The sequence below is a fragment of the Rutidosis leptorrhynchoides genome, chromosome 9 (genome assembly GCF_046630445.1).
Source record: "Rutidosis leptorrhynchoides isolate AG116_Rl617_1_P2 chromosome 9, CSIRO_AGI_Rlap_v1, whole genome shotgun sequence".
NCBI lineage: Eukaryota > Viridiplantae > Streptophyta > Magnoliopsida > Asterales > Asteraceae > Rutidosis > Rutidosis leptorrhynchoides.
The window spans coordinates 317,944,113-317,969,930 of record NC_092341.1 but is presented as its reverse complement, the minus strand read 5'-3'; the positions used below and the strand labels follow the sequence as shown (position 1 = coordinate 317,969,930).

Sequence of the window (25,818 nt, the reverse complement as noted above, 5' to 3'; positions counted from 1 at the left end):
ATAAATCGATAAATATTATCTTGAATCAATCCACGACCCAGTGTATACGTATCTCAGTATTGATCACAACTCAAACTATATATATTTTGGAATCAACCTCAACCCTGTATAGCTAACTCTAACATTCACATATAGAGTGTCTATGGTTGTTCCGAAATATATATAGATGTGTCGACATGATAGGTCGAAACATTGTATACGTGTCTATGGTATCTCAAGATTACATAATATACAATACAAGTTGATTAAGTTATGGTTGGAATAGATTTGTTACCAATTTTCACGTAGCTAAGATGAGAAAAATTATCCAATCTTGTTTTACCCATAACTTCTTCATTTTAAATCCGTTTTGAGTGAATCAAATTGCTATGGTTTCATATTGAACTCTATTTTATGAATCTAAACAGAAAAAGTATAGGTTTATAGTCGGAAAAATAAGTTACAAGTCGTTTTTGTAAAGGTAGTCATTTCAGTCGAAAGAACGACGTCTAGATGACCATTTTAGAAAACATACTTCCACTTTGAGTTTAACCATAATTTTTGGATATAGTTTTATGTTCATAATAAAAATCATTTTATCAGAATAACAACTTTTAAATCAAAGTTTATCATAGTTTTTAATTAACTAACCCAAAACAGCCCGCGGTGTTACTACGACGGCGTAAATCCGGTTTTACGGTGTTTTTCGTGTTTCCAGGTTTTAAATCATTAAGTTAGCATATCATATAGATATAGAACATGTGTTTAGTTGATTTTAAAAGTCAAGTTAGAAGGATTAACTTTTGTTTGCGAACAAGTTTAGAATTAACTAAACTATGTTCTAGTGATTACGAGTTTAAACCTTCGAATAAGATAGTTTTATATATATGAATCGAATGATGTTATGAACATCATTACTACCTCAAGTTTAGTAAGTAAACCTACTGGAAGTGACAAGAAATGATCTAGCTTCAAAGGATCTTGGATGGCTTGAAAGTTCTTGAAGTAGGATCATGACACAAAAACAAGTTCAAGTAAGATTTTTACTCGAATTAAGATAGTTTATAGTTATAGAAATTGAATCAAAGTTTGAATATGAATATTACCTTGAATAATAAAGATAACCTACTGTATATAACAAAGGTTTCTTGATCTTAGATGATTACTTGGAATGGATTAGAAAGCTTGGAAGTAAATTAGTAAACTTGAAGGGATTTTTGAAGTGTTCTTCCTATGATGATTATAGCTTGATTCTTGAAGTGATTTTTGATGAAGATGATGATTAACTACTGGAAAAATACGTTCATAATAGTGTGTGTGTGTTGAGAGAGAATTAGAAAGAGAATTGGAAGTGAAATGGAGTGAATGATGAGTGGTAATTGGTGAGTGGTGAGTGGGGTTAAAAGGAGTTCTAGTTAGTTGACTAGCTCATGGTAGAAGTTAAAATTGATTAGTCATACATGACATAATCAAGAGTGGAATCCCATGCTAGTTCCTATTGGTATATACCCATAGTAAGTACGTTTTGAAGCTGTGTATAATACGGGTAAGAATACGACTAGAATTCTTGATGAAAGAAAAGAATGGGAAAGTAACTGTAACCATTTTCGTTAAGTATGAGTGTTTTGATATATGTCTTGAAGTCTTCCAAAAGTATTTTAACACATCTAAATACACTACATGTATATACATTTTAACTGAGTAGTTAAGTCATCGTTAGTCGTTACATGTAAGTGTTGTTTTGAAACCTTTAAGTTAACGATCTCAATTAATGTTGTTAACCCAATGTTTATAATATCAAATGAGATTTTAAATTATTATATTATCATGATATTATCATGTATGAATATCTCTTAATATGATATATATACATTAAATGTCTTTACAACGATAATCGTTACATATATGTCTCGTTTAAAAATCATTAAGTTAGTAGTCTTGTTTTTACATATGTAGTTCATTGTTAATATACTTAATGATATGTTTACCTATCATAGTATCATGTTAACTATATATATATATCCATATATATGTCATCATATAGTTTTTACCAGTTTTAGCGTTCGTGAATCACCGGTCAACTTGGGTGGTCAATTGTCTATATGAAACATATTTCAATTAATCAAGTCTTAACAAGTTTGATTGCTTAACATGTTGGAAACATTTAATCATGTAAATATCAATCTCAATTAATATATATAAACATGGAAAAGTTCGGGTCACTACAATCGCATGGGGTGGGTTTCCAACTCACAATTGCTTTTGTTTGCTAGTTCGTCGACATAATATTTAATTATATATAATATATATAATTTATATTAATTATATATATATATTACATATATATATATATATATATATATATATATATATATATATATATATATATATATATATATATATATTCACGTGTAAAGGTGACTTGTAATTTTAGTTTCGATGACTTTGTACGTTGTCGCTTGACTTAAGCTCCGGTTTTAGTTTCTCGAACGTTATCTCGTACGCTTAGAAAACTAGTATTTTACGTTTAACAACGTGTACCTTTAATAGTAATTAGACTTAATCATCGATAAACTATATTACTCGAAGTATAACTTATACATTTGAGTATTTTTGTCATTTGCTTCTATAAATCAACCTCTCATTATTTATTAAAATATATTTAATAATATCGAAATGTTTTATATCTAATTATCAAACGGAACAATAAACGGGTGTTACTATCGTTTACAAAAATAATTTCAAACTCTTATATATATATATATATATATATATATATATATATATATATGTATGTATGTATGTATATATAAATATAATATATATAAATACTTTTTAAGTACACGTTGTCAATATATTTAATTCAAATACAGTCAAAAAGGGAAAGATTTTCCAAATCAAGGTGGACCTCTCAACAAAGACTTACAAGATTTATAAACGTTGAAATATCTACTTATCCAATCATTGGTATTATCTTCTTATTCCGTAGATGAATATATTAAGCATATATTGAGACAAATACGTTTAATGTAAAATATTATACATTTAATACATTTTTAACGTTTTCAAGTTATAATATATGTATATATATATATATATATATATATACATATATATTCATATCCAGTTATATAATGGTTTGTGAATCATCGGAATCTGGTAGGTTAAATGAATACATGAACATAGTTCAAAATATTTGAGATTTAACCTAACAGATTTTGATTATCTTGTCGGAATCATATAAAGATTAAGTTTAAATTTGGTCGGAAATTTCCGGGTCATCACACCCGTACCGGTGCCCGCGGGTAAGATTTACTGATTACCCGCGGGTCACGTGTTTTTTCTCGCCCATTGTCATCCCTAAGAATGTGTCATAATCAATTAAGTTTTTTAAACAAAATAATGAAAAATGTCATTATTTAATGATGAGGGAGTGAATGGATAGTGTGAAGACGCTATTGAACTAAATCCAAATTCAACTAAAAAACATTGTAGAAATACATTATAAACTCGACACTAACTATTACATACCACTTTAATATCAAGTATCAACACAAATCGATACACACCAATAATAATTTACACAACATCGATGCCATTAAATTCCCCAAGCTCCTATCTCACTTGAAGACCGATAACCAAAATGACAAAATTCTCCAAAACAAAAGGAGGTGAAATAAGTAAATAGATAACAGTTGATACCAAACTGACAAACACAATCGCAAATCATAACTAAAACTCGGGGAAAGAATCACCCAAGGTACACCTAAACACTGCAAATTCAACCATGGTCCGTCAAAATTCATGGATGTTAAAGTGAAAATATTCGCAGGAGGTGAAAAACATAAACAACCAACTGGATGTCGGGAAGGGCATCTTGAACCCGAATCAAGGTTGAAAAAGACCCGAAACGGGTTCGAGACGATTGGAACCTTAAAACGTCGAGACGGGGTCGAGACGGACGTTGACTTATATATATACACGTATTTTAAAGCCAAGAAACCTCTGTTGACCAGTTTGTACCTATAATCGCTATTATCATTAATATAATACAAAAAGTAACACTAAAGTTCGTCAATTTTGATCGATTTGACTGATTTTAGCCAAAAAATTACTTTTGACCGGCGTTGATATGACATTTCCCACATTTGACCTGAATTTTGACCGTTTAACGACTTATTAGACAACGGGACCGGGTCAAGAAGGGCTAGTCACCAAAACATCGCAACGGGCATCACAACAGAATCAACGGATATCGTTTACAACACTGGTTCGAACAACAACTAACAAACAAAAAAAAAAACGAAGCACCATAATCTGAAACCAGTGAGGGATGTAGTGGCCAGGCGGTAAATCAGCGTCATAAGGTGTAATATTTCGCTAAAGCACGTTGAAATAAATTGAAGCAATAAAGGGCGAAGGATAATTGGAGAATAAAAAATTGTAAATTAAAATTGAACCACTAATTTTCAACGACTAAGTGTAGCCCGTTGAAGTCCATCTATTCAAAACTTCGAGATCCACCCTGAAATCACCCAAAGAACGAACCTCGCAACTTTAAAATTCATTATCAAACATAAATTTGTTAGGAACTTATTAATATTTGAATTTAACATTTTAAGTTTTTTTTTTTGTCATAGTAGTGTATTAATTTTCTTTGTTCATGGTAGTGGTTTGTGTTTATTTTGTTAGTATGGTTTTCACTTATGTTTGGTCTTTGTATTAGTACATATTTTATTTTGTTTTTTGCTTAGGTTCCGACTTACAATTACAAGTTGACTAATTTTATGGCGACTACTTACTTTACGTGCAATGAGAGTTATCACATGTGAACCTGTTGCCACTAAGGGGTTTCGCTTCATGGATTCGAATATGAGACCTCTAAGAATTTTACCCAATTTTAAATCACTTTGTCACCATCTCCGTGGTTATATTACAAGAGTCGAACTTGATAAGCGTGGAATCGACCTTGACTCCACCCTTTGCCCTCTTTGCAACTCCAATATCAAAACGATGGATCACATACTTTTGCAATGCAGGTTCTCCTCACAAATTTGGAAACTCATACTACATTGGTGGAATCAACACAATATCTCTACCACTAACATGGAAGAAGCTTTCAAAACAAACCAATCCTTTGCAAATAATACAACGGGTACCATTATTTGGCAAGCCATCAAAAGAATAGGTTCCGACTGCCATCTTAACCGAAATACAAACTCATAGTTTCTCTTGGATATCCAAACTATTCAAAAAATCATCCCTCGAGTGACACCAATGACTAATAAACCCCTCTTATCTTCGTATGTTTTCGGTCTGTTGTGAGCTCAGTTAACTGGGTTTCAAGGTAACGGGGTTAAATGGGTTGGTCATGATTGCTTTGTCACTGCTCGATCAACACTGCTTTCTATGACCTTCCCAACTTGTTCTCTCAAGTCTTCCCAAGCTCCACACTTCCTGTTGTTTTGGAATTTGGCTTGCAACTTTTAACACTTTCATAGTATATTGTTTAATTTCGAGTTTCCACTGTATAGTTGTGATATAGGATCTTAATGTAATCACATAATGGATCAATAAAAGGTTTTTTGCTTTAAAAAAAGTTTTAGTTATTATGCTCGTATGCTATCGTTAACACGGTTAAATTTGTTGTACATGTTGGTTGGTTATTAATTTTGAGAATTATCATCATCATCGTCATCATCATAAATAATATTAAAACTAAAAATGAAGAAGTTATAATCTCAATGGTCGTGTCCTCCCTCCCGCCCATACCTCTGCCCAGGAGGACACTAATGGAAGCAAGGCGCCCAAGGTGCCGCCCAAGGAGCCACCATGCTTCTCGTCTGCTGCTTCGCCCTTCTCTAAAATATTTGTGAACGGAGTAATTGAATAAAAGGTTGTACACTTGCTTTTAATATTTGTACCATACTATATATAATTAATATAGTTGTTCCCAATTTTTATAAGGATGTATGTCTTTATTGGTAGTGTTTAGTCATGAATTTAGTCCCGAAAAAAAAAAGTGTTAGTGACCCTGATGTGACAGTAAGGACTAAGAAGTAAGGAACTATTCCATTGAGACCACTTTATTGAGAATTTGAGATAATTGAAATAGATTTATAGATTTATTATTCACGTTAGATATTAGATACAGTATATATAAAATAGATATAGATATATAGATTGATGTATCATATGAACCAAGTATATAAATACATAAACAGGCGAAATTACTCACCTAGACAGTAGACACGCACACACACAACGTGCCTCCGTTGTTTTTCATATCACAGATTTCTATCAACGGCCGTCGTCTTCTGTGTCTCCGTCGATTCACCAATCGGTGATCAGTTCCCAAACCCTAAAAACCTCTTTCATCTTCAATTTTACATATAATTATTATTATTTTTTTGTATCCATATATATATATGGATTTAGATCTGTGGATATCAAAGGTCAAAGAAGGCCAGCACTTGACCGAAGATGAATTACAGCTCTTATGTGAATACGTACGTCTATTATCTTTATCTTTCTAATTAGTTTTTTTTTTTTTTTTTTTGTTCTTTTCTTTTTTTCGTATCTATATCTTTGTATGTTCTTTTGTTTATGGATGAATTAGGGCTCGGTCTATGGTTATGATTTTGTTTTAATTTGATTATTTTCTCGTGTTAGCATTTAGGTCTTATAATTTTGTACCAGATGAGTAAATTGGAAAACCCTAATTTACAGTTGGTAGGATTATGTTATGGAAATGGATGTGTATCCTGTTCATTTGAATATGTACTGTGGATTTGTGGTAGATAAGTCAAGTTCCGTGAAACTGTTATGACAAAAAATAACTAATCTAGAACTTATATAGATATTATTATACATTGGCTATATGGTGCTCTGATCTAGAACTTGTTGTATGTGTACAGAAATTTGAAAACCTGATTTTTTTTCTAAGTTGCATGTTAGTTTTTCTGATAGTTATGTTGTTAAATGGTATACATTTCTGGAAATTATTGAAATTTGCTTGTGGAAATACATGTTTACTTGACATTATCTGTTAGTTGAGCCGCTCTTGCACATAACAATTAGAGTAGAGATATCCCAATAAAAAGCAGTATTAAATAATTAAAGAAGTGTACAGCTTTGGCTCCTTAGGTCTTTCCTCACTTATTATAGTTTGGATACTCAAAAGAATAAGAAATCTAAAGGGTGTAAAACATATTTAAGTTGGTGCTTCTTATGATCATGTACTTTTATCATTTGCTCATTATCGTTATACTTATAGGTCAAAGACATCTTGATTGAGGAGTCGAACGTTCAGCCAGTCAATAGTCCAGTTACTGTTTGTGGTGATATTCATGGCCAGTTTCATGATCTAATGAAGCTCTTTCAGACGGGAGGTCATGTGCCCGAGACAAATTACATTTTTATGGTAAAGTTATGCTCTGCATATACAATTCTGCACATTTATTTGTTCATGCTGTAGTTTTGAAGAATTATCCAACTGTATATGTGTCTGGAAGTTTCTTGTTTTCATTGGCAGGGGGATTTTGTAGACCGTGGTTACAACAGTTTGGAAGTATTCACAATACTTTTGCTTCTAAAAGCAAGGTATTTGATATTGTGTACAAAGGGTATCAACCCACTTTAATTGTGATTACAACCGTTTATGCATGAATTTATATACACATACATTCACATATCTCTGAACACCTTGACTGGCTTTATATGGATCATTTAATCTGATGTCACTCACATGCAACTTATGTGCATATTAAATGCATTTTCATAAATTTAACAAAAAGGAAGTTGACTTCAAGATTATCTTTTGAATGGAAACTCGGCACAAATGTTACTCCTATTAATCAAGACTTCATACACATTTAAGTGGAGAAGCAAATGGCTTGTCCCTTAATTTTGTTTTTTGAGTATAAGATAAGATACCATTACTTTATCTGATTATGAGACAGCGTCCATAAAGAGATTTAGGTAAGTTATGGTGCTCCATTGTCTATTTTTTGTTTACGTGTGCTGTTATTTGTGGAAGTTCATATGCTTCTTTCTCCTACTTATTTTCATTTCTTGGTGTACGTGTGCTTGCAGATACCCTGCAAATATCACTCTTCTGCGTGGCAATCATGAAAGTAGGCAATTAACTCAGGTAACATGCATCATCATTTAATTATTATCTTGAGTTGATATTTCAGATACCGTTTGAAAGAGATTTATTTCTTAGAATATTATTAATCAGAGAAACAAAGATTAAGTAATAAAAATGTGACAGAGAAGCTGTTGTAAGAGGTTTGTACACTATTGTCTGAAAAGTGAGCTTTGGCTACTGTACTAAAAACCTTCATCGAAGTGAACAACATAACATCTCTTTTAGTATATACATCTTTCAGAAAGTTCTATGAACCTGTGTCTTAATTTTCAGAAAGTTCTTCCAAATAAGTAGCTTTCTTAATATACCTTTTACTTCTATGATATATTTTGCTCTTTGGTAAATATTTTGCAGGTCTATGGGTTTTATGATGAGTGCCAAAGGAAATATGGGAATGCTAATGCATGGAGATATTGCACAGATGTTTTCGATTATCTAACTTTGTCAGCAATAATAGATGGAACTGTAATGTTTCACGTTCTCTGTTTATCTGTACCCAATATACGTGTGTATGTAACATTATTAAACATTACTTCTGGTTTAACAGGTATTATGTGTCCACGGTGGTCTTTCACCTGACGTTAGGACTGTTGATCAGGTGTGTGTTAATATGCTACAATTATATATTAAACTCATGCATGTTCATCTTCATGTGTTGGCTGCAATTGTGATCCAAGCTTCCTTGCTCTTGCATTTTACCCTTTTTTTGTTTATGTGTTCCCCTTTTTTTTTTTATTTAAAAACTTGATCATTCAGATTAGAGTGATTGAACGGAACTGTGAGATCCCACACGAAGGACCGTTTTGCGACCTGATGTGGAGTGACCCTGAAGACATTGAAACATGGGCAGTCAGTCCTCGTGGAGCTGGATGGCTTTTTGGATCTCGAGTTACATCCGAGGTAATGAAGTAATTAGTTTTTAGCAGTCAGTCCTCGTAAAGTTGATAAATTTTAAATGGGTTCGTTTTGCATTATATAGCAATTATTCTGGTGGTGTTAACATATGATTTTGCAAACTTTGTTTTAGATTTCTAGTGTTTTGAAATTAGTTGAAAATGTCAGATGGTTGTTTGGCAAAAGAGTGAAATTGGGTGGTTCAAGACACAAAGGCCTCATGAATTTGATTTTCATTTAGAAGCACAATGATTGTTTCACAAACAATAACATGTTTATTAATAAAAAAAATGCAATTTCTGTTTGTTTTCTTGTTTTCTGTTACTTTCTTGTACTATATTAGTTAGATGGTCCTAAATATTTTTTTGTGATGTTTCAGTTCAATCACATTAACAAGCTTGATTTAGTATGCCGTGCCCACCAACTTGTCCAAGAAGGCTTAAAGTACATGTTTCAAGATAAAGGACTTGTAACAGTAAGTTTCTGTTTTTTGTTTACATTCAGCCTCCCTTTTGTTACTACCTTTGAGGTATCAGAAATGTTCTTCAACATGTTAGGAGTTATTGCATGAACTTAATATTTTACTTTGGCAATGCTGACCTATATCAATATTATCCAACTATTTGGTTTGGCCATTAGAGAAAAAGTTAAAACCGACCCATTCGTCGGTAATTGGGTTAAAATGCTACTACTGATCACTAACTTCTAATTTTTCGTTGATCATGAAGGTTTGGTCTGCACCGAATTACTGTTACCGCTGTGGCAATGTGGCTTCAATATTGAGTTTCAGCGAGAACATGGTATATCCTGTTCCCTATCATGAACTTGATTATTGATTTGTGCGATTATATGGTTCTGTATGTTTACATATATTGGTGAAAAATGGAATGTGCACAACAATATTTGATTGATTATTACTCTTTCGTCACAATATTTGTGGTCTATCATTGATTTTAACAGGAGAGAGAGGTAAAGTTCTTCACAGAAACCGAGGAAAACAATCAGATGAGAGGTCCAAGGACAGGGGTACCATACTTTTTGTGAAGTAGGGAAAGAAGAAACGCATATGTCGGTGCTGATCAATACGTGTGGCGATGGAGAAAACAAACTGCATTTTTTCAGTACTTAGTTTTTGTTGCAAGTTCCATTGCTTGTTTTTTCTTTTTTTCTTTCTGTGTTACATAATTAATCATATTCATGTGTTGTTGATATTCTTAGTGGTAGACTGTAATGTAATTTCTACCATTCTGACTTTTCGTTAAAATGAGAAATTCTCATTGACGCTCGATAGCGACACAACTGCTTCGACAACTCCAGGTGTTATCAATTCATTTAAGATAACGTTCATTGACTAGAAGGCGTAGAGTATGACCGGTATCTATGTGAAGGAATGCTTGATTTTTTTTCGTTGGGTTTATTCATTGCAACGGTCAACAGGGCCGGGATTTTGAGGGGTTATATATGTTATACAATTCATTCATTTATAAGGTTTCAAAAATAAACACAACTAATTACATAGTGGTGAAAAATCAATCTATTTTGCAATTAAAGGAGATTTCAACAAGCAAAATTAATACTTGTATGCTCTACAGGAAGACAATATGGACTCGTGAAACTCTAGTACATTGCATACAAGGATATGCCATACAGTTTAAAAAAAAAAAACCACGCCAAGAAGATGAAGTAAAGAAGCTATTTTGCTGCTACTACCTCTTTGTGAGCTTTATATGACAAAATTACATTCCAAAACAATGCAATAAGGTTAGCTGCAAGGACCTGTAGCGTCAACAGGAAGACAATTAGATTAACATAAGTACTAATAGAACATCAGTAGGCGTTCGGATGTGCCTTTGAAAACTAATTACTGATAACGCATGTGCTTATGTTGTTTAAAGTTGCCCTAATCCGATTATATCAAGTGCTTCATGTGCTTTTGTGGTTGTGTTGTGTTCGAGTATCCTAATTATTTATATGTTTAGTCAAGGACGGAGCTTCTAAGGGCAAGGAAGAGCCAAATCTCCTTTTCACGCCCCTCTGAGATATTAATAGATCTCGGGGTAATCACCTGTAAAATTTAGAAGTGGCAAAATGGGCGGTTCGGTCGGGTTGGAAACCTTCTATTTGTCCAAAGTTTGTAGCTTTATAAATAAGGGTTAAAGCCAAAAATAGGCTACAAACTTATACAAATGTACCGATGTCGCACACAAACCCATTTCCGTCCTACAGTCGCCTACAAACTTATAAAAAATGTGCTGATGTTAACATTTTTGTACCTGATACCGGTTAAACCTGTAAAACATATTACGTGGAATTAACTTTTCTTAATTTAAATATAAAATCGAAATCGATTTAAAACAGGTCAAATTGGGGAAATCAAATTAAACCCAAATCAAACTCCATCTATTCCCAACCCGTTCGTAAAAAAAATCCTAACCCTAATTTGTTCTTTTATTACGATTACGATTGAACAAATGTACAAAATTTCTTCTTTTATTACTCTATTAGATTCTTAATTCGTCGATTACGTTGTATTTCTTACCCTAATTTGTTCGTTAAACTTGCAGAATGACGTTCACTATAAACTTTCACCATGACGGCACTTTTTTGCCTGATCCGTTGGAATATGTCAATGGTGAGCTAGATACATTGGAAGAAGTAGGTAAATTTTCTAAAATGCAATTTGATCAAGTTTTTAATTTGATAAATGAATCCGTGGGTGGTATAATGTGTAGTCTTTATCACTGTATTCCTGGAATGGATTTAGTCGAGGGATTAAGACAGTTGAGACATGATGGGCATTTATATGAGTTTGTTAATTTAGGCTCAAAACATGGTACAATTGATGTATATGTTGGACATCATGGTTATGATATACTTGAAATGTTGAACATGTGTGAAAAGGACAAGGTAGATGTTAAAGGAAAGGAAAAAAAATAATATATGAATCAGATGAGGAAGAATTGCCATATGTTGAGGATGATGTAGCTGAGTATGTGAACCTGCATAATGAGGGTGAAGAAAATGTTGATATCCCTAATAGGTGTATAAGGGATCCATTCTTAACAAAGTTGTGTGTAGGTGATTTCATTGGTTCTGTTGATGGTGATGAAATCCCAGATGAACCTCATGGTGTAGATCATACATACATTGACAATGATATTGAGGATGGTGATGTTGACATTGATGATAAATACAAAGTCAAATTTGGTGTAACATATCCTATTCATAACCCTGGTATCCTTTGAAATAAAATGGAACCCATTTTAGGAATGAGATTTGCTAGCCTTGAACAACTGAAACATAGCTTGATAAACTATGGTGTAGCTAATGGTTACCAACTTTGGTACAAAAGAAATGACTGCAGACAGCTTCAAGTTATGTGTGGGAGGGATGTTAGTAAAGGATTATGTGCTGGTGGTCACCTTAAGAGGAAGAAAAAGGGAGTAAATGGTGAGAAAGTAGATGTTAAGAAAAGAGGGAGAGCTAAGCTGATGAGGAAAGCAAAGGCTAAGGTTGTTAAGGGTAAGAAGTACAAATGCAGGTCTAAACCAATTGATGGTTGCCCTTTTAGGTTGTATGCTTCATGGATGCAAAGTGAATATTCTTTCCAAATCAAAACACTTATTAAAGATCATAACTGTAGTAGACAGTTTGACCTTGGTTCTTTAGTTACATATAAATGGATAACAATACAGTGTTTACCAATGATAATTGAAAACCCTACCATATCCTATAGAAACATGAGATCTGAAATCAAAAGGAATTATTTAATCAATGTTAGTTTGGGAGAGTGTATAAGAGCCAAACAAATCGCACTTTTTAAACATGAAGGGGGGTTGAAGGAACATTATTCAAGGTTATGGGATTACAAGGATGCACTTTTGAAATCCAACCCAGATTCTACAGTTAAGATAGATGTTGATCAAGGTGTAAATGGAAACTCTTACTTTTCAAGGATATATATATATATATATATATATATATATATATATATATATATATATATATATATATATATATATATATATATATATATATATATATGTGTGTGTGTGTGTGTGTGTGTGTTTCAAAGGGTTGAAAGATGGATGGAAAGATGAATGTAGAAGGGTTATTGGCATGAATGGATGTTTTCTAAAGGCAACATGTAAAGGTGAATTGTTGACAGCCATGGGTAGAGATGCAAATAATCATATTTATCCTATAGCATGGGATGTAGTTGGAGTGGAAAATAAAGACAATTGGTGTTGGTTCATTGCTTCATTAGCTGAGGATCTTGACTTAGGCAATGGAGAGTTTCTGACTATCATATCTGATGGTCAGAAGGTATATTATTTCTATGTTTATCTATGTTCATAACATTACATATATGTTCATAAATGCTTATCTATGTTCATAACATTACATATATGCTTATCTATGTTCTTGCACTTATGTATTAGGGTTTAATTGAAGCTGTAAATATGTGTTTATCTGGGGCAGAACATAGGCAATGAACAAGGCATATCTATGGCAACTTCAACATTATCAAACCTAAACAACATTTCTTATAGAAAAGCATCTTGTCATCTCTCATCTTTAAATCAACCTTCAAGCGCTCATTTTCAGCTTCTAATGCTTCTGCTCGCATTCTGTGGTTCAACATACTTTGGTAATTCTGTCATTGATCATTATTTAAGCTCTTATGAAGTTCAAACAACACCAGTTTATACCATTCATTATTTAGTTCAGAATCCAACCAATGAAAATACCCACATTTATTACCTGAAAACTATTTAAAATTTTCCAGGTACGAATTAGGGTTTTGAAATTGAATCAAAATCAACAATTTAAACCGATTATACTTACAGATGTATTGGGGCACACCAAAAATCTCCTTGCAGGATTCTTTTTTGTCCAAGATATTCTTCTCTTCACTAATTGGCCACATTCTCATAAAATTGGAGGATCCTCAGTGTAGGTTGGAGATGTATATGATGAAGAAGACATTAATTGAGTGAAACGTGTAAAACAAAGCAAATAAATTGAGCGAATTTAGAGTTTCGAAGAATTAGGGTTCGTAAAGGTGAAGAGAGGGAAGAGAAGATAATGAACGAGTGGTTGAATATGATGATAAAGGGGTTTAAATATAAAATTTTAATGACATGGTATGCCAACTAAGCTCCATATCAGCAGACACGTAATCAACCATTTTGGTTGACGGTTAAAAAAGTATTTTGTTTATATTAGCACATTTTTTATAAGTTTGTAGGTGACAGTAGGACGAAAATGTGTTTGTGGGCGACATCGGTATATTTGTGTAAGTTTGTAGCCTATTTTTGGCTTTAACCCTATAAATAAGGAAGTGTTTGGGGGTGTTTGGTTCGTGGGATTTCGTGGGATTTGCATTGCAAAACCCACGAAATCCCATATTTGGTTGGAAGATTTCAAATGCCCAAGGGTTTTGAAATCCTATGAGGGAAGGATTTCTAAATCCTTTGGATTATGGAAGGATTTTGAAATCCTATGAATAGAGGATTTCTAAATCATACGTTTTACGTTTGCGTTTTGCGTTTTGCGTTTACGTACGTTTTACGTTTGCGTTTCGTGCTAGGTTTTACTTTTACATTTTACGTCTTTGTTTTCGTTTCTATTTTCATTTAACGTTTTTGTTTTACGTTTACGTTTTATGTTTGCGTTTTACGTTTGCGTTTTATGGTCACGTTTTACGTCTTACGTTTGCGTTTACCTTTTAGTTTTGCGTTATATTTTACGATTTATGTTTGTGTTACGTTTTACGTTGTATGTTTTACGTTTATGTTTATGTTACGGTTTACTTTTTCGTTACGTTCTATGTTTATGGTTTACATTTTATTTTATTTTACGTTTACATTTACGTTTTACTTTTTACAACATATGTTTTACATTTAAGTTTTACGTATACGATTTACCATTTACTCTTTACGTTTATATCTTACAAATCCCCGAACCAAACGCATGATAGGATTTCAAATCCCAGGATTTCCAATTTTTTGGGATTTCAAATCATCGAACCAAACGCCACCTTATACCTTTTGCGACATAACCTTTCTAATTATCCATTATCTAAGTTGATTTCATTAATTCCTTATATTTATTTAGTTTGAAATTTATTTTTATGTTTAAAAGTGACGGTACACATTAAAAATATAAATAATAATTTTGTGTTGTTGTGATAAAGTAAATATGGATGACAGCTACTCCTAATTATAAGTCAAATAATGTACAGTAAATCATGTATTATTGATGGCGTAGGGTTTATTAATTAGGGCTTAAGATTGACTTAGTCCACAAGTCACCTAAACCGTAATTCCCATCTATAAATATGGGGCAAAACCTACATCAAGTTCACACGCCCCTCCACCGCAACACATTCGGCATCCATCGCATACGGCTCTTCGCATCTCACGCTAAATGCCTCTTTACGGCCACTACACGATCTCTCACGATCTCTCACGATCTAGGGTTTTTACCTACGGATCTTGTAGGATTTTTCTCCCTCTTGTCGTCGTTAGGTTCCGACTATCGACCGGCGGGCAATTCGTTAGCCACCCTCCCGAGATCATCATCTCAGGTACGGGTTATCACGGTAACCGGACCGGAGGTTAACGACGATGATGCCTAAAAAAACCCATCTCATATTGTTGTTTGTGGATGTATTTTCCCTCGGAAAATATATGCATGATCAAGTGGTGCTTTCATTGAGAGACGCAACATGACGTCTCGTACTCTCGCAATCACGCGGGTATCAACGGTTTATCTATCTTATTGAGCTTTTAATTCGTTATATGCGATTTTAAGTACATGTATCTTTCGCGCAGATGTTCGTGCGCCTGCGTAACTGTTCGCTCGCTTTGCGCACAGTGTCCGCAGCTTTAGACGCAATTTTCATGCGTTTTACGCATGGTGGTTCACGCGATTTCCCCGCGCACTCTGCATGCGGTTTTACGCGCATCTGTTCGCGGGTTTACGCACAGTTGTTTGCGCAGGCTCATGTGAACTTATTTTCCGTAGCATAATGAGAAGTTCGATACGATACTTGGCAAAAATATCATACCGAACTTGGGGGACTTGATAGCGTAGGGTTTATTAATTAGGGCTTAAGATTGACTTAGTCCACAAGTCACCTAAACCGTAATTCCCATCTATAAATATGGGGCAAAACCTACATCAAGTTCACACGCCCCTCCACCGCAACGCATTCGGCATCCATCGCATACGGCTCTCCGCATCTCACGCTAAATGCCTCTTTACGGCCACTACATGATCTCTCACGATCTAGGGTTTTTACCTACGGATCTTGTAGGATTTTTCTCCCTCTTGTCGTCGTTAGGTTCCGACTATCGACCGGTGGGCAATTCGTTAGCCACCCTCCCGAGATCATCATCTCGGGTACGGGTTATCACGGTAACCGGACTGGAGGTTAACGACGATGACGCCTAAAAAAACCTATCTCATATTGTTGTTTGTGGATGTATTTTCCCTCGGAAAATATATGCATGATCAATTATAAATACCCCATCAAATGTAATCATGTAACTTGCTTGAATGATATATATATTTTACTCTCTCTCTCTCTCTCTCTCTCTCTCTCTTTATATCTTCTAATAATTATCAATAGTTCACAGTCAAAAACCACGTCACTAAAAGTAGTTATAAGCCTACTGAATTATAACATGTCACTAAAGGTAGTTATAAGCCTATTGAATTATAACACGTCACTAAATGTAGTTATAAGCCTACTGAATTATAACACATTATCAGCACGAAGTGCTCCGCATAATCAAGGTAAAAAAAAAAAAAAAAAAAAAAAATTCTTTAACGATATCTTCTATTATTTATTAGTAAGGTAAATATTATTATCATCATAACTAACATTTATATTTATGTTATTTAAGTTATATATGGTCGGTTATACCGCCTGAATTATATTTCTGTAGTCTAACTTTTATTAACTTCACTAACATTTATATTTATGTTATTTAAGTTATATATGGTCGGTTATACCGCCTGAATTATATTTCTGTAATCCAACTCTTATTGACTTCACTAACATTTATATTCATGTTATCTAACATTTATATGCAATTAATCATTATTTATTTCATGCATACTAATGTTTATTCTTAAATTTATTATTTATGCATAATATGTTTATTCTCTTAATCTTCGTATTTATACTAAACGTATTTATACTAAATGTATTTTATAGTAATCATATTTATACAAATAAAATTCTTTTATTAAAATTATTATTAATATAACGAGTACATAACAGTCGTTAACGTCAACTAACGACGTTACAACGGTCATGTATACATAACGGTTGTTAACGTCAACTGACAACGTTACAACGACTATATTTTTCAAATATAAAATAAACATCTCTGTTTTTCAGATTTTCACAAATCAATCTTCATTTTCTCAGATTACCACTCTCAAAAAGTTTTTGTAAAGATGATTCACACAAGGATGATTTTTCCTATTGTATTGGTCATATTAACTATCATCATTGTTGCTAATATACCACCGGGTGAACCTATATTCTATCCTGCCCTTGTGATTTTTTTATTTATAATCATACCATTATTTTGTTGTTTGCTACTTATGAATTTAAAATGATTCTAATTTCATGTTGTTAGAAATTGATTATGATTATAATTTATGTTGTTCATCTTTCTGAAAATAGAAAATGTCAAACTTATCAAAGCTTGAGTTTGATGCCCTAGACGTATCGGGAACAAACTACATATCATGGGTCATGGATGTAGAAATAAATCTTGGATCATTGGGTATTCTAGAAACTTTAAAAGAAAACAATACTTGTTCTGATCAAGATAAATTAAAATCAATTGCTTTTATTCGCTAACATATTGATATCACCTTAAAACATATGTATCTCACTATCAAAGATCCACATGTTTTATGGAAAAGTATCAAGAGTAGATTCGATAATCAAAAGGAAATATTACTCCCAGCTGCGAGGGAAGAATGGAGAAATCTAAGGTTCCAAGATTTTAAAAAGGTAAGTGAATACAGCTCGGCCATGTTCAAGATCCGTTCAAAGCTTCAATTATGTGGTCAAGAAATAAGTGATGCTGATATGATGGAGAAAACTTTCTTCGCAATGCATTCTGCAAACATAACTATACAAGAAAATTTAAGATTGCAGAATTACAAAACTTTTTCCAAACTTCAAACTTATCTCTTAGTTTCAGAAGTGAATAAAGAATTACTGATGAAGAATCAAGAATCTCGTCCTACGGGTGCGCTAGCATTCCCTGAAGCTAATGCTATTAACAATAATAATAATAAAAAAAGAAATGCACCTGAACGAGGACGTGGGCGAGGTCGTGGTCATATTAGCCAAAACCATCATCATGAAAATTACCATAACAATAATAAAAATCATAACTATGTTCAAAAATACCCTTATGGTAATGGTCGTGGTGGTGGTCGTGGTCGTAATGTTTACGGTGGTCGTGGACAAAGAAATAATAATCCACAAAATTATAAATTTCAACTACCATACAATCCCACAAATCATAATGTTGAAGGAAGCTCTTCAAAGAATATTGAAGATTCTTGTTATCGATGTGGTAAAATTGGACATTGGTCTAAGAACTGTCGAACAAATCAATATTATGTTAATCAATATCAAGAATCCCTAAAGGGAAAAGGAAAAGAGGCAAACCTTGTGGATGACCTTGATACAAAAATCACTGAGCCAACAAGTGACTACTTTAATGAATAAATTTTCTATTATATGTCCATATCAAATAAATGGTTATAGATTTACGATCTATACCATATCTACTTACTATATCTTTCCTTATTATGTACTTTCGTTTATAACATATTTTGAATGTAATATATTGATGGATTATGTACTCATTATTTGTTTCTCATATTTTTGAAGTTCATGATGTACACTACTGGAGTGAAAAATCAGTCAAATGGTGGGGATCTTTGTATTGCAGACAGTGGTACCACACACACTATACTCAAATCTAAAAAATATTTCACTGATTTTAAAGCAACAGAAGGAACGGTACATACTATATCAGGTCCTGCGGATTTAATAAAAGGAATGGGAAAGGCAAAATTCATGATATCAAATGGTACAAATTTTCTGATAAACAATGCCTTATTTTCTCCCATGTCAAAGAGAAATTTGTTAAGCTTCTCTGACATATATCAAAATGGATATGATTATCAGTCAGTGACTACAGAAAATGATAAATACTTAAGTATCACTGACAAGAAGCATGTGATTGAAAAACTACCAAGACTTAGTTCTGGTTTACATTATACATATATAAATATACCAGAAGTACACATTGTAGTTAATGAAAATGCATGTGATCCTGTAATGATCAATCTGTGGCATGAAAGATTAGGCAACCCATGATCAACAATGATGAAAAGAATAATTCAAAATACACATGGACATCCATTGACGGATCAAAAGATCCCTCATGATGCACTTATTCCATGTACATCATGCTCACTTGGAAAATTGATAATAAGACCATCACCTCTTAAGGTTGAAAAAGAATCACCAATGTTTCTTGAAAGAATTCAAGGTGATATATGTGGACCAATTCATTCACCATGTGAACCATTTAGATATTTCATGGTCATAATAGACGCATCTAGTAGATGGTCTCATGTTTGTCTATTATCAAGTCGAAATGTGGCATTTGCAAAATTTCTTGCTCAAATTATTAAATTGAGAGCACATTTCCCTGATTATACTATTGAAAGGGTGAGATTGGATAATGCTGGTGAGTTTACATCTCAAACATTTAATGATTTTTGCATGTCTATTGGGATTGTTGTTGAACATCCTGTTGCCCATGTGGATACACAAAATGGTTTAGCCGAATCACTAATCAAACGATTGCAATTAATAGCTAGACAATTGTTAATGAGAACAAAACTCCCAGTCCTGTATGGGGTCATGCAATTTTACATGCTGCATCATTAATTCGCATTAGACCAAGTGCAAGTTATACATATTCTCCCTTGCAACTTGCTTTTGGCCATCAGCCAAATATTTCCCACCTTAGAACATTTAGTTATGCGGTTTATGTTCCTATCGCGCCACCACAACGCACTAAAATGGGTCCTCAAAGAAGGATGGGAATATATGTTGGATATGAAACATCTCCAATCATAAGATATATTGAACCCATGACGGGTGATGTTTTTACAGCACGTTTTGCTAATTCTCACTTTAATGAAACATTGTTCCCTAGATTAGGGGGAGAAATAAAAAATAAAGAAAATGATGTTTCATGATGTGAACCTCATCTAATGTATCTTGATCCTCGCACAAAAGAATGCGATATCGAAGTTTAAAAAATAATGCATATGCAAGAACTTGCGAATAAATTGCCTGATGCATGTACAGATACAAAAAGAGTGACTAAATCATATATACCAGTAGCAAATGTTCCAGTTCGAATCGAAATTCCAAAAGCTGGCAATAATGTCACTCTTGAGTCTTTGCCATGCCAGAAACGTGGGAGACCAATTGGTTCCAAAGATAAAAATCCTCGAAAAAGAAAATCAGCTGATAATGAGGTAAAAGAAACTGTTCAAGAAGAACCACAAATCAATACTCCTTCTGCAGAGGAGATTGATGATGTCAATACGGAATTTTCAATTAATTATGCACATTCAAAAATATTATGGAACCGAAATGAAATGAAAAATCTTGATGAGATATTTTCATATAATGTTGCATATGACATCATGAATGATGATGATGATCCAGAACCAAAATCTGTCATGGAATGTCAAAATAGACATGATTGGGATCATTGGAAAGGAGCAATACGAGCTGAATTTGAATCGCTCAATAAAAAAAAAGTTTTCGGATCTATCGTTCTCACACCTAAAGATGTGAAACCAGTGGGATATAGATGGGTTTTTGTGCGAAAAAGAAATGAGAAAAATGAAGTTACCAGGTATAAAGCTAGACTTGTAGCTCAAGGTTTTTCTCAAAGACCGGGAATTGATTATGATGAAACTTATTCCCGTGTTATGGATGCAATTACTTTTAGATACTTAATCAGTCTGGCAGTTTCTAAAAATTTAGAAATGCATCTCATGGATGTTGTGACTGCTTATCTATATGGATCACTTGTATAACGACCCAACTCGTCGTATTTCTGGCCCAATTTTTATTTTTTTTCTTTCCTCTTTATCATAATCATATATGCAACATTAGTCCATTTACGTTTCTGAAAACATCATCATTGCACTGTTAAGTTTAACCATCTTTAAAACATACAATATATAAACTAAGTTTACAAAATGGGAATACAACCCGGGACCCATTTGACGTATCCAAAATAAAGTTCATGACCCGACTAGTTCACTTTACAACCAAACCGAGCATGGTGATTGGAAACGCAACCCAATCCTAATCAAAAGTATAAAGCAATCCGTAAAGCACTAGTCCCCAAGCAAACCCAAGCCGCCACTTGCAACCTATAAAAATATAAACAACGAGAGGGTAAGCTAATTGCTTAGTGAGTGCAATACTTATACATATACATATATAGTTTACCTACACGCACCCACTTACAAAATACCATGCAAACAAACGTAAACGAGCTAGCAATCACCAAACATACAACTAGCAACAACATTAGTATATAAACCGCCACAATAACATACTAAATCATAACAATGCATAAACATACCAAACCATTCCCTGCTATGGCACTACCGACTTATAGATGACCAATAACGTCAAGTCTCACTCGTATGATGTAACCGACTTGTGAATCATCGTAAGGTGTCACTGACTTGTGAATCACCCGCCAATACATATGGGTCACCGATGTAGTGACCCGAACTTTTCCATGTTTATATATATTAATTGAGATTGATATTTACATGATTAAATGTTTCCAACATGTTAAGCAATCAAACTTTTTAAGACTTGATTAATTGAAATATGTTTCATATAGACAAGTGACCACCCAAGTTGACCGGTGATTCACGAACGTTAAAACTTGTAAAAACTATATGATGACATATATATGGATATATATATAGTTAACATGATACTATGATAAGTAAACATATCATTAAGTATATTAACAATGAACTACATATGTAAAAACAAGACTACTAACTTAATGATTTTTAAACGAGACATATATGTAACGATTATCGTTGTAAAGACATTTAATGTATATATATCATATTAAGAGATATTCATACATGATAATATCATGATAATATAATAATTTAAAATCTCATTTGATATTATAAACATTGGGTTAACAACATTTAACAAGATCGTTAACCTAAAGGTTTCAAAACAACACTTACATGTAACGACTAACGATGACTTAACGACTCAGTTAAAATGTATATACATGTAGTGTTTTAATATGTATTTATACACTTTTTAAAGACTTCAATACACTTATCAAAATACTTCTACTTAACAAAAATGCTTACAATTACATCCTCGTTCAGTTTCATCAACAATTCTACTCGTATGCACCCGTATTCGTACTCGTACAATACACAGCTTTTAGATGTATGTACTATTGGTATATACACTCCAATGATCAGCTCTTAGCAGCCCATGTGAGTCACCTAACACATGTGGGAACCATCATTTGGCAACTAGCATGAAATATCTCATAAAATTACAAAAATATGAGTAATCATTCATGACTTATTTACATGAAAACAAAATTACATATCCTTTATATCTAATCCATACACCAACGACCAAAAATACCTACAAACACTTTCATTCTTCAATTTTCTTCATCTAATTGATCTCTCTCAAGTTCTATCTTTAAGTTCTAAGTGTTCTTCATAAATTCCAAAAGTTCTAGTTTCATAAAATCAAGAATACTTTCAAGTTTGCTAGCTCACTTCCAATCTTGTAAGGTGATCATCCAACCTCAAGAAATCTTTGTTTCTTACAGTAGGTTATCATTCTAATACAAGGTAATAATCGTATTCAAACTTTGGTTCAATTTCTATAACTATAACAATCTTATTTCAAGTGATGATCTTACTTGAACTTGTTTTCGTGTCATGATTCTGCTTCAAGAACTTCGAGCCATCCAAGGATCCGTTGAAGCTAGATCCATTTTTCACTTTTCCAGTAGGTTTATCCAAGGAACTTAAGGTAGTAATGATGTTCATAACATCATTCGATTCATACATATAAAGCTATCTTATTCGAAGGTTTAAACTTGTAATCACTAGAACATAGTTTAGTTAATTCTAAACTTGTTCGCAAACAAAAGTTAATCCTTCTAACTTGACTTTTAAAATCAACTAAACACATGTTCTATATCTATATGATATGCTAACTTAATGATTTAAAACCTGGAAACACGAAAAACACCGTAAAACCGGATTTACGCCGTCGTAGTAACACCGCGGGCTGTTTTGGGTTAGTTAATTAAAAACTATGATAAACTTTGATTTAAAAGTTGTTATTCTGAGAAAATGATTCTTATTATGAACATGAAACTATATCCAAAAATTATGGTTAAACTCAAAGTGGAAGTATGTTTTCTAAAATGGTCATCTAGACGTCGTTCTTTCGACTGAAATGACTACCTTTACAAAAACGACTTGTAACTTATTTTTCCGACTATAAACCTATACTTTTCTGTTTAGATTCATAAAATAGAGTTCAATATGAAACCATAGCAATTTGATTCACTCAAAACGGATTTAAAATGAAGAAGTTATGGGTAAAACAAGATTGGATAATTTTTCTCATTTTAGCTACGTGAAAATTGGTAACAAATCTATTCCAACCATAACTTAATCAACTTGTATTGTATATTATGTAATCTTGAGATACCATAGACATGTATACAATGTTTCGACCTATCATGTCGACACATCTATATATATTTCGAAACAACCATAGACACTCTATATGTGAATGTTGGAGTTAGCTATACAGGGTTGAGGTCGATTCCAAAATATATATAGTTTGAGTTGTGATCAATACTGAGATACGTATACACTGGGTCGTGGATTGATTCAAGATAATATTTATCGATTTATTTCTGTACATCTAACTGTGGACAACTAGTTGTAGGTTACTAACGAGGACAGCTGACTTAATAAACTTAAAACATCAAAATATATTAAAAGTGTTGTAAATATATTTTGAACATACTTTGATATATATGTATATATTGTTATAGGTTCGTGAATCAACCAGTGGCCAAGTCTTACTTCCCGACGAAGTAAAAATCTGTGAAAGTGAGTTATAGTCCCACTTTTAAAATCTAATATTTTTGGGATGAGAATACATGCAGGTTTTATAAATGATTTACAAAATAGACACAAGTACGTGAAACTACATTCTATGGTTGAATTATCGAAATCGAATATGCCCCTTTTTATTAAGTCTGGTAATCTAAGAATTAGGGAACAGACACCCTAATTGACGCGAATCCTAAAGATAGATCTATTGGGCCTAACAAACCCCATCCAAAGTACCGGATGCTTTAGTACTTCGAAATTTATATCATATCCGAAGGGTGTCCCGGAATGATGGGGATATTCTTATATATGCATCTTGTTAATGTCGGTTACCAGGTGTTCACCATATGAATGATTTTTATCTCTATGTATGGGATGTGTATTGAAATATGAAATCTTGTGGTCTATTGTTACGATTTGATATATATAGGTTAAACCTATAACTCACCAACATTTTTGTTGACGTTTTAAGCATGTTTATTCTTAGGTGATTATTAAGAGCTTCCGCTGTCGCATACTTAAATAAGGACGAGATTTGGAGTCCATGCTTGTATGATATTGTGTAAAAACTGCATTCAAGAAACTTATTTTGTTGTAACATATTTGTATTGTAAACCATTATGTAATGGTCGTGTGTAAACAGGATATTTTAGATTATCATTATTTGATAATCTACGTAAAGCTTTTTAAACCTTTATTGATGAAATAAAGGTTATGGTTTGTTTTAAAATGAATGCAGTCTTTGAAAAACGTCTCATATAGAGGTCAAAACCTCGCAACGAAATCAATTAATATGGAACGTTTTTAATCAATAAGAACGGGACATTTCAGTTGGTATCCGAGCGTTGGTCTTAGAGAACCAGAATTTTGCATTAGTGTGTCTTATCGAGTTTGTTAGGATGTATTAGTGAGTCTGGACTTCGACCGTGTTTACTTGAAAAATGATTGCTTAACAAATTTTGTTGGAAACTATATATTTTTAACATGTGAATATTATGTGATATATTAATCTCTTAACGCGTTTGATATTATGTGATAGATGTCTACCTCTAGAACAAGTCCCATTGACTCACCTAATAATAATGAAGAGTCAAATGTAAATTGGAATGATTCGTGGACTGATTCACAAGTTCTCGAAGAGGAACCGGAAGAAGAGTCGGAACCGGAAGAAGAATCGGAACCGGAAGAAGAATCGGAACAGGATGAAGAAATAGAACCGGTGGGGGAAATAATAAAACGGTTAAGTAAAAGAAAATCCTCAACCAACCGACCAAGGTTAATTATGGTCAATGGTGTTTCCGCCAAGGAAGCAAAATATTGGGAGGATTACCAATTCTCCGATGAATCGGATTCCGACGAGAATTCCGATGATGTTATAGAAATTACCCCAACTGAATTTAAAAAGGCAAAAGAAAATAATAAGGGAAATGGCATAAAAATAGAGAAATCTAATTCCAACCCCGATGAACTTTATATGTATCGTCAACCCCCGAAGTCCT

At 33.1% G+C, this 25,818-nt stretch overlaps 2 protein-coding genes across 2 annotated transcripts; both read left to right on the top strand.

The window, feature by feature from the left end:
• Window positions 1-6,170: 6,170 nt before the first annotated feature.
• On the top strand, window positions 6,171-10,455 carry LOC139866212 (phytochrome-associated serine/threonine-protein phosphatase). Its single transcript, XM_071854364.1, has 10 exons — window positions 6,171-6,488; window positions 7,256-7,402; window positions 7,514-7,581; window positions 8,074-8,131; window positions 8,486-8,596; window positions 8,679-8,729; window positions 8,888-9,031; window positions 9,405-9,500; window positions 9,754-9,825; window positions 9,986-10,455. The coding sequence occupies exons 1-10, from the start codon at window positions 6,408-6,410 to the stop codon at window positions 10,067-10,069; spliced, it is 912 nt and encodes a 303-aa protein (XP_071710465.1). The 5' UTR covers window positions 6,171-6,407; the 3' UTR covers window positions 10,070-10,455.
• Window positions 10,456-12,276: 1,821 nt separating this feature from the next.
• LOC139869016 (uncharacterized) lies at window positions 12,277-13,521 on the top strand. Its single transcript, XM_071857350.1, has 3 exons — window positions 12,277-12,954; window positions 13,166-13,351; window positions 13,468-13,521. Exons 1-3 carry the CDS (start codon window positions 12,277-12,279, stop codon window positions 13,519-13,521), a joined length of 918 nt encoding a protein of 305 aa, XP_071713451.1.
• The last annotated feature ends 12,297 nt before the right edge of the window (window positions 13,522-25,818 follow it).

Excerpts from the sequence above, each read along its gene's own strand:
- LOC139866212 (XM_071854364.1), top strand. The coding sequence starts at position 6,408 with ATGGATTTAGATCTGTGGATATCAAAGGTCAAAGAAGGCCAGCACTTG. Across the intron at positions 7,403-7,513 it reads AGACAAATTACATTTTTATG|GGGGATTTTGTAGACCGTGG; the intron begins GTAAAGTTATGC and ends TTTCATTGGCAG. Across the intron at positions 9,032-9,404 it reads GATCTCGAGTTACATCCGAG|TTCAATCACATTAACAAGCT; the intron begins GTAATGAAGTAA and ends GTGATGTTTCAG.
- LOC139869016 (XM_071857350.1), top strand. The coding sequence starts at position 12,277 with ATGGAACCCATTTTAGGAATGAGATTTGCTAGCCTTGAACAACTGAAA. Across the intron at positions 12,955-13,165 it reads AGATAGATGTTGATCAAGGT|GCAACATGTAAAGGTGAATT; the intron begins GTAAATGGAAAC and ends TGTTTTCTAAAG. Across the intron at positions 13,352-13,467 it reads TCATATCTGATGGTCAGAAG|GGTTTAATTGAAGCTGTAAA; the intron begins GTATATTATTTC and ends CTTATGTATTAG.